The sequence below is a fragment of the Prosopis cineraria genome, unplaced genomic scaffold (assembly GCF_029017545.1).
Source record: "Prosopis cineraria cultivar Desert tree isolate PC_DT_omini unplaced genomic scaffold, ASM2901754v1 PC6, whole genome shotgun sequence".
Taxonomy (NCBI): Eukaryota; Viridiplantae; Streptophyta; class Magnoliopsida; order Fabales; family Fabaceae; genus Prosopis; species Prosopis cineraria.
In genome coordinates, this window is record NW_026555337.1 from 34,595,466 (window position 1) to 34,605,979 (window position 10,514).

At 34.1% G+C, this 10,514-nt stretch overlaps 1 protein-coding gene across 1 annotated transcript; it reads right to left on the reverse strand.

Moving 5' to 3' along the window:
- Positions 1 to 2,398: 2,398 nt before the first annotated feature.
- Positions 2,399 to 10,140, reverse strand: LOC129312336 (THO complex subunit 1-like). Its single transcript, XM_054954891.1, has 4 exons — positions 10,090 to 10,140; positions 8,110 to 8,169; positions 7,878 to 8,027; positions 2,399 to 2,874 (listed from the first exon to the last, which is right to left on the reverse strand). The coding sequence occupies exons 1-4, from the start codon at positions 10,138 to 10,140 to the stop codon at positions 2,629 to 2,631; spliced, it is 507 nt and encodes a 168-aa protein (XP_054810866.1). The 3' UTR covers positions 2,399 to 2,628.
- Positions 10,141 to 10,514: the final 374 nt, after the last annotated feature.

Here is a 10,514-nt window from a genome sequence, read left to right on the forward strand (position 1 = left end):
GTTGACTTGTAATTTAATAGGTAAAATTTTAATAACCAATGCAAAAATTATGTAAATTTAGTTGTAAATAAAAGAAATTGACTTGTAAATCTGTAATTACATATTTAAGTACAAATTAACCTCTTAGAAATACAAAGCCTTATCTAAGATTACGTAAAATCTAAGATGTTGAAGTCAATCTAATTCATATACAAATCAATTTTTAAGATTTATAAGTGAATTTGCATCATTCTAACATTGGTTAATAAAGTTTTACATATAGAATTACAAGTCAGTCTCTTACATTTACAAAATTACAAGCTCTTCTCTAAAATTAAAGATGCAAACTTTGAAATTTACAAGTTAGCAAAGAGGACAAAGAATACCTGAGTATATTTATAAATACTTTTTTTTTGAGCAAAATATTTATAAATACTTGTAAATTTGAGGTTTGCTTGTATATCTAGGATACTGACATGTAAATATGAATATATTAATATCTAATATCAAATTTTTTAATGTTAAATGTTCAGATTATAGGGATTTAAATATAAGTTTTAACTAAATCTCCCATTTAGATATATATAAAAAATTCATGGATTTAACTTTGATTCATATCCAAATTTATTCTTTATAATTTAAAATTTTTCCTGAATCCTAAATATTTTAAAATTCAATTCTCCTATCTTCGTGTTTTTTTAACTATTGGACCTTTGTCACTCTTGTCTTTTCATTCATCTCTTGCTCTCGTGACTAGTCTTTCGTCAATTGAAATTAATAGCTAGTTACTTTCAATATCCCTTTGACTTTTTCTTTCAAAAGTTTTTTTATATTATCTAAACAAATGATTTGAAATTTGAAATATAAAATTTTCAAATCTGAAATCCAGACACTACCTAAAATAATCCCTTGGTGGGCCCAACATAAGTGCTGGGTAAAAGGAATTTGAAATAATTTTCACAAATTTATGAATCTATTAAAAATTAATTTGCTTATTAGAAATATGTAAATTTTCCTTTTGATATATTTACTTGTTTTTTTAAAAGGATATATCTACATGAAATTTGTATCCTTTTTAATCAATTTTTTCTTGATTTAATTAAATTTGTTATGTGTGTGTATTTATAATCTCAAATTGTTAGTTTGCCCTTCTATTTCTGGCCAAAAAAAAAAAAAAAACGCTTGCACTTCTAATTCAAATATGTATAATCTCTTTCTAAGAGTTTTTACATGACCTAATAGAGTTTTAAATAATCAATGTTCATGCAAATATTTCAACTGAACAAAAGTCAGCTTAGAACATCAATATCATCCTATGGTTTAAAATCCAGACCGGATAGCATACTAGAAATGTCAGCAAGTCATGGATTTTATGGTTCAACCGATTGGATCAGTAGGTGAATCAATAACCTAATAATTAAATAAAAAAAATATTTATATGTTTGTGTGTGTGTGTGTAAAAAATAAAATAGAACAATACAACATCACAAGTCATTAATACAACAAAAAACACACAATATAAATCAAAAGTAGACAAAAACAGAAAGTTAATCAAAGCAAAGAATATAACAAGTAATGAAACAAGGAGAAATAAACTATTTTTATATACCAAAGGAAAAACCTTTCATGATGCAGCCTCAATTTTTATACACAAAAGGAAAATGATTACCTTTATGGCAGCATCCTTGTAAGAAAGATCTTTGTCTTCGTAAATCAGGACACCAAATAGATAGAGAGTATATCCTTTGACCCTATTTATAAAGCAAATTTATAGGGCAAATAAAAGAGAAAAAATATAACCCTATTTATAAGACACTTATCAATTTTAATATTCTTTATGTGTATACCCTTATTAAATGCTTTAAATAAAAATACTAATAATTAAATTTAATAACATTTATTAGGAAAAAGTGAAAATTTATTAAATTTTAAAATAAATTTAATAAATTTTAAAATTTTTCTTAATTTTCATAAAACATGTTAAAAATAATTTATAAATAGAATAAAAAAAAAGCATTTTCTTTTTGACCTCCCCTTAACTGCACAAAACCAAACAAGTGCTTGTATGAAGAAAAGCCACGAAAAATGTAGAGCGTTGATGCTGAGAACGAAGAAGACATCATCGTCCGACTCCATTCCACGTACGAGTGAGAAGTGGGAGCGCTTAACCGAGTGAGAAAGCAGTGAGAAGTGAATGTGACAAAGTCTAATGCCAATTTTACCCCTTCTTTGACCCACAAACCCGTTTCAGGTTCTGTTTTTTATTTTTTAAGGTCTTTAAAAAACGCCCGGTTTGAGGCAAGCCATCCCAAGTCAATTACTAAAACATGCCAAATGATTGAACAAGGTCATTTTTTTTCAACAGGCGATGGTCCAATCAGTCTGACCATCTAAGTCAGTCTAGGTCTTAAAACCTTGATATCATCAACAATTCAAGCTTGATATGAATATGAAAAATTAGTGCGAGCACAATAAGCACGGAAACATTCATAATTTAATTATGAAAATGAGGATTAACTCTAGCATTCACGCGAGAGGCCAATTGAATTCAAATAGATTGTCATTCTGATCATCACTGATAGATGAAAAATTGTCCAAGTTTCACCATGATTCCTTAGCATGACGATCCGAAAACTTTCAGCCAACTGCTTATAAATCAACATCTGCATCTGTCTCTCCATCTATCATACCAGCCTCTACCTCGCCCTCAGCATCTGCTTCCAATTGCCCTGCTTCCTGACCGACGTCGGTGTCGGAGCTCTGCTTCTGGAGTTCATCTGGTGTCAGTGTTCCGCCTTGAGAAGCTGGGACAGCGACAGCATCAAACTCCATCGGAGCTGCCGATGCATCAGCTCTTGTACCTTCTCCATCAGCCTCAGCAGCAGGCGCAGCAATCTATTCCAAAAGGCAAAACTGACATTGAGGAACCCAAGTAACTAGGGGGAATTCATTCAGACATTGAACTCTGTTACTCTCATATGCTAAATAAAACAACAAAAATAAAACCTTGCTCCTTACTTTGGAAGAGAGGGAGAGAGACAACAAAGGGAGAAAAGCAGAACAAGGTACATGCAGATCACAGAAAACACAGAACAGCACAAAACAAAATACTTCTCCGATTCTATTTATAAGACATTGAGAGAATTTTTTTAATCTTATTTATAAGTTGTATCATTAAATTTTTATCAAAAATTTCCTCCTTAACCCACATTATATGCTGGTGAGAGAAAGTATAAATATTTTACTAAGGATAAAGTTGGAGAATTGTTAAATTTAAGACAGTAAGTTTTAAGGTCTTCCTTAGTTTAAATAAAATATGTTAGAAATGACTTATAAATAAGACCGTAAAAAATAGCAAACAAAAGGTAGTAGGACCAAGAAAGTCTGGGTTGAGGCTGATTTCAAAGTCCCAGAGTGTGGGATGTGAATCACAAGGTCATTCATCCTTTCTAAGTAAAAGGCTGGACAGACTCTTTGACTTGAGAAAGGAGCGATAGGCAACATTTGGTGCACCGAATTGAATGAAATGAAAAATAAAAGAAAAACGGGATTGAGGATAAAAAATAACTCTTGTGCTTCAGCAACTAAAAAGATGATACAAGAGATGGAAACTATTCAGTAATGCTTGCAAAAACATATTGAGCATTGCAAAATGTTGAAGTAAAGAGAATCAAATTCTTTTGCTTTAACAATCAATGCCTCGACAATTACAGTGAGGGTAACGAGGTTGCGAATTGGAATCAAGCTCCTCCCCCGAGGAAGCTTTGTTTGATCTACATCGCACCCTCCTTGGTGTGGCCAGCTGGTTCTTGTGCTATTGAAAGGACAAATGCCCATACCTTATTTCTACAATTACCGTTGCTTAGTTTCAGGTCTTGTGACCCTCTCAGTCTGCCAAAAATTATCAATTATTTAACTTGTCAATATGGAAAACCAATTTCCCAACCTATTTTTTTTCCCCCTATAACAAGGGGAATATCAATTGTTCACGAAGACACTCCATGCTAAAGGTCAAGAAGATGGAACCATGGATTGTCCCGAAACTGAGTTTTGAAATCATCTGATAAAGCCTTTTGAAGAAAATTCACCCAGTTAAACAAACAGATGAGGACATAAAAGCAAGTATAGAGGATCTAAGGAAAGGCCTTTTCTTTCACATTTATAACTAACGGTTTAAGCTGGCTCTACTCTGCTTCCCCAACAGAATCTCCCTAGCTCTGTTGCAATTTGTTTCCAATTGAATTTCATATCTGAAACTCCGCCTATGTTTATAGCCGGTCCCAAGCCCGGGTAAAGGAGGAGGGTTGTGTTAGGCCATCAACAGCCAATGTAAAAATTTGTTGAATCTATCATGAACATGGACAATAGATGTTATAATGTTAATGCTAGGTCGTTGCCCGTAAGTAATGCGCTGCATGGCTCGAGTACAGTGATAAGTGAGTTAGAGCCGCTGAATCGGCGCCCGGATGTAGTGTTAAATGAGCAAGGGCTACTGCGTCATTCTGGACGCACGCGGCTAAAGAAGTTAGTCCATAAGAGCAAAATTAGATTTGGTACTTGGAATGTTGGGACATTAAATTGTAAATCTATATAGGTTGTAGGGGTTATGATTCAAAGGAAAATCAATATCCTTTGCTTGCAAGAAACAAAATGGCGTGGAGAAGAAGCTAAGGATATTCAAGGTTTCAAACTTTGGTATACAGGAAAAGTAAGTGCACGCAATGGAGTAGGCATCATTATAGATAAGGAGTGGAAGAAGAACGTTATAGAAGTTAGCAGAATTGGAGACAGAATTATTTCTTTAAAAATGATAATTGGACGTGAGATTGTTAATATTGTTAGCGCTTATATGCCGCAAGTCGGGACAGAAGCCAGTCTTAAGGAATTATTTTGGGAGGATCTGAAGGTGTTGATTCGACACATACCACAGAGCGAAAAGATTTTTATTGGAGGAGACTTTAATGGGCATGTCGGGAGGGAAGCTGGTCAGTATGTGAGGGTGCATAGTGGTTTTGGTTTTGGAGAGCTAAACAATGAAGGACAAACTCTTCTTGATCTCTCATTGGCGTATGATTTTAAGATTGCCAACACTTGTTTCAAGAAGAGAGATGAGCATCTCATCACTTACAAAAGTGGAGCCTCAAGGTCACAGATTGATTTTCTTTTGGTTAGGAACACAGATAGAAAACTTTGTAAAAATTGTAAGGTGATCCCCGGAGATGCTGTAACGACACAACATAGGATCCTAGTCCTTGATGTGTGTATTATGAGTAAAATCCAAAAACGTCGACAAGTAATAACACCAAGGATTAGGTGGTGGCAATTAAAAGGTGAGAAGCAAGATATTTTCAAGCGAAATCTTTTGAATAAAGGAATTTGGGATTCTCAGGGAAGTGCTAACATCATATGGGAGGATATGGCGAAAAAGATACGGGAGGTTGCAAAAGTAGTTTTGGGAGAATCGAAAGGTTCTGGTCCGAGAGATAAGGAGTCTTGGTGGTGGAATAATAATGTACAGGACAAAATCAAGTATAAGAAGAACTGTTTTAAAGCCATACATTTGTGTAACAATGAGGAAAATTGGGAGAGGTACCGTATGGCTAAGAAGGAAACTAAGAGAGCTGTGGGTGAAGCTTTCTAAAGCTTTTGAAGAATTTTATAAGAACCTTGAGACGAAGGAAGGAGAGCAAAATATTTATAAGATTGCCAAGAGTAGGGAAAGAAAATCAAGAGATCTATAACAGGTAAGGTGTATTAAGGATGAAGAGGGAAGAATTTTAGTTACAGATGATGAAATTAAAAATAGATGGGAGACTTATTTTTCTAAACTTTTCAATGATGGAGAGGATTTATCTAGTAACTTAGAGGATTTAATAACTGGTAAAGGAGAACAAAATTTGTCATTCTATCGAATAATACGTGATAAGGAGGTAAAGGAAGCTCTTAAGAAAATGACAAATGGTAGAGCCAACGGACCTGATTGTATATCTATCGAAGCATGAAAATGTTTAGGTGAAGAAAGGGTGAAATGGTTAACTAAGTTATTTAATGTGATTTTACGGTCCAAGAAAATGCCTGATGAGTAGAGGAGAAGTACATTAATTCCTATTTATAAAATAAAGGAGATATTCAGAATTGTACTAACTATAGAGGGATTAAACTCATGAGCCACACAATGAAATTGTGGGAGAAAGTAATTGAGCACAGGTTGAGATTGGAGACGAGTATTTTGAGAATCAATTTGGTTTTATGCCAAGTAGATCAACTACAGAGGCGATTTATCTACTAAGGGGATTAATGGAAAAGTATCGTTGTAAAGATAAAGATCTACACATGGTTTTTATTAATTTGGAAAAAGCTTATGACCGTATACCAAGAGAAGTGCTTTGGAAAGCGTTGGAAAAAAAGGAGTATGGATTGCTTATATTAAAGCCATACAAGATATGTATGAGGGGGTAAAAACTAGTATAAGAACGCCTAGTGGTCAAACAAAAGATTTTCCTATAAAGATTGGACTACATCAGGGATCATCTCTGAGTCCTTATTTGTTCAACTTAATTTTAAATATTTTGACGGAACATATTCAAGAGGAAATCCTGAAATGTATGCTCTTCGCGGATGATATAGTTCTTATAGCAGAGACAAGAGAAGAGGTTAATTGCAAACTTGAGTTATGGAGGAGGACATTGGAGTCAAAGGTTTTCGTCTGAGTAGAAGACGGAATATTTATATTGTAAATTTGGTAAAGGACTATTCGAAAATAATTTGGAAGTGAAATTGAGAGATCAAATTATACCTCAAGTGGAAAAGTTTAGATATTTGGGAGCCATTATTCAAAATGATGGCGAAATCAGTGGAGATATTTCACATAGAATTCAAACTGGGTGGTTTAATTGGAGAAAAGCTAAAGGAGTTATTTGTGACCGTAAGGTGCCTAATAAACTTAAAGGAAAGTTTTATCGCACTGCTATCAGACCGGCAATGTTATATAGTAGTGAATGTTGGGCTCTAACGGGACAGCAAGAACATAAAGTTGGAGTAGCAGAGATGAGAATGTTACGATGGATGTGCGGACATACACGTAAAGATAAAATTCGAAATGAGCACATACGCGAAAAAGTGAGGGTGGCACCTATTGAGGAAAAAATGGTAGAAAATCGGTTGAGATGGTTTGGACATGTACAAAGAAGACCAAGGGAGGCACCAGTGAAAAGAGTGGAACATATAACTTTGAGTCCGATTAAGAGAAGTAGAGGAAAGCCTAAGAGAACACTCTTGAAAGTTGTTGAACGCGATCTCTTAATTAATAATATTCCTAAAAGCTTGATAAATGATAGAGCACAATGGCGTCTTGCAATCCATGTAGCCGACCCCACCTAGTGGGATAAAGGCTTGTTGTTATTGTTGTTGTTGTTGTTGTTGAATTTCATATCTGAACCTTAGACAATGTTCATGAAATTACTGGAGTAGAACGTAGTTCAAACATTATATAAAATCTAGCATCATTGATTGGAGAGCCTAGTTCTCAAGGCTGTTTGCTAGTGCATGCTCTTGATATTTTCTTACTCCCAATTCATTAATGCAATTGTTTTTCATAGGTGTCAAAAGTCAACATTCAGAAGATATTTAGGCAACAATATCAAATTGAAGGGTTAGCGCCGTCTCCATATAATCCTTGAATTAGACACGCAAATGTTTGGGACTATCTAAAAGTTCTGCCAACAATTTGAGGCAAGAGGGATGATATGATATAAACAGGAGCAACCAACCAGCAAATCAGAACTACTACTTCCTTCATTATCCACTGAAAAAGATAATGTATTTTCAATTGGTCTGACGTGCAAGACTAAAAATATGTTTCAAAACAAAATTGGTAAGCTAGATGTGGATTAAGAAACCTGATTTCCCTCAACATGATGAACAGTGCCTTTTGTTTCTTCCTTTTTTGCCCGTTTTGCCCTGTCATTTGGTTTAGCTTGATATTTAGATCGAACGTCAGGTGGCAAAAGTTCCAGCGGTACAACCCCTTCAATGCCATGGTCTGTAAACTGCAACCAAAATCAACCAAGTTCATTGAACCTAAAAAATTTAGGTAGATTAAGACATCAGTGGTTAAGGAATTTATCTTACCCTAGAAAATCCCTCCAAGTCTTGTCGAGCTGAAAAACGAAGACCTTTCCAACAATAAACCTGCATTTAACAGAACAAAAAATATACTTAACATGCTTATTAGTGCATGATAATTTAAGCAGACCATTTTAAAATTCAAAACCTATTTCATCATATATAGCTGTTCTGATTTAATGCCATATACATAACTCCGCATAACAATTAAAATGATAAAATCATGATAGCAAACCCACAAATGAAAGAACTCAGCCACAAAAACACACCAAATGAGTTCTATGAACTTTTGAAAAGGCATTCCTATTTCAAGAGATATAGAATTCAGAAATCTAGGCGTAAGAAATTAACAACTAAACCAGTAAAATGAATTTTTTTTTTTTTTGGCTGGTTGACCTGAAGGGTTTTAGCTGCTTTACTACTGATCACATGGAAGAATAATATGATTTCAACATTAAGAAAAAACTGTCTTTTTGGGGCCATTGGAGGCAGCATAATGGAGTATAGCTTATCAGCCTTCCATAAAACTTTATCCACTGTTTCCTGCTGCAGATAAAATATGAACTTAGGATGTCCAAACTAAATCAGAGGCACCCTAGCTCAAGCTTGATAATTGCAGATGATGCAACTATCACAAGCAATAAGCTAGTTGGTGGGCTTGGTAGAACGCCACATCTCACTATCTCAGTCAGTCACGCACATTCAAGTATTAAGCAAAACTACTCAGTTTGGAATGGCAGAAACATGTGTACAATCTTACACTGTTCTATGGTGGTAGTCACAGAAAGAGAGAGAGAGAAGAACAGAGATAAGACTGAGGTATGAAAACTGAGATTTTCATTCAGATTAGGCATAAGCCCTGAATTTACACATATCCCTTTTAAAGGCTACTGATCATCCTAAGATATACTGATCACTAACTAACCTATAAATTTATTTACAAATTAAACATCATACACAACCTTGTGTTGTGAAAAGCCACCTATATTCCGCATATATTGCTAGCGTGTTGGTAAGTTCCATCCAGTATCTATCAAAAAGTTCTTTCACTTTAATTATTTATATGGTTTTTATTAGGATAAAATAACTATTTAGTAGAGGATATAAAAAGTACAATTAAGAGGGAATATCCACCCACAAAAAATTAACAGAAAACATGAAAATTTATCACATTAAACATTAATTAGAAAAATCACCTGAATAAAAGCCTACATTAGAACTTCCATTGAACGGATAACAGTAGGGCGCTCTCTCTCACAATGAAGAGCATGAACTCAAAATAGTCCTTAAAGATCCTACCATTGAGCTAGCATTCCAAGGACTCAATTAAAACAACACTAAGCATTTCCACAGGTCCCTAATAACACCAACAGAATCATAATACATGATATTCCAAGATCAGCTTGCCAAAGAATGCCAATCAGCAAACACTGTATATTCCAAGCAATTAGGGAATCACAAAGCACATTATTTAGAATCTATATATTGTATGCCAATTATGGAAAAAAAATGCTACTGGTGTAAAATAACCAACTTGATCAAGAAACTTTTACAAAAACTATGCCTTGCCGTTAAGTTATCTAGCGGACATCCATAAAAATAACCCAAGATTTAAAAAATAAGAGTAAATTACAACTAATTTTCTTACTTTTGCTGAAATTATACAAAATTCCCACATATTCCAAAGTATAAATTGTTCTCCCTGAAATCAAAAGTCACATAACACTTTAACATTAGTCCTTTTTTTACACTACAATATACTACATAACCACTTCTACATATTTTCCTGTGGAGGGTGTTTATAACAAGAATAAAACAGGAATTGAATTGTATTTTAAAATAGAAGGGAGGTTTGTATGTTTCCAATAAAAACTCAAGGAAAATCTGAGTAATTTTAACTACCCCCACAAAAAAAAAATATCAGGACATGGATGTCAAATCTGATACTGTTTAAAATTACTATATGAAATCTTAACAGGGACGAACCCGGTTATTCTTGCGGTGATATTCAGCTTCTATACCCGCTGATGGATCCATCTGAAATTTTAAAAAAGCAAAGGATTCAAGACTGATAGTTCAAATACAAAAGAAAAAAAAAATAATCCTGATATGAAGAGGAAAAATTGCCATACCAATTCCTAGCTGTTAAGGAAAAGGGAAAAATCTGGATTGAAAACTCAATGCACACAATGAAGCTCCATGAGAAGATAAGCAGCTTACTCTTCAGCCAAAGGTTTCAGCAGTATTCCATAATTGAAGGAGTTCTAACACGCTGAGGATCAGTTAAAGCATTCTGACCCATTCAGAAATAATGTAGTAGTAATCAGTTGAATAGGCAGCAGTGCGTCCATGATATGACCAAAATAAGGAATTAATCCATCAAAGAAACAACTTTCCCATCAATCGGACAA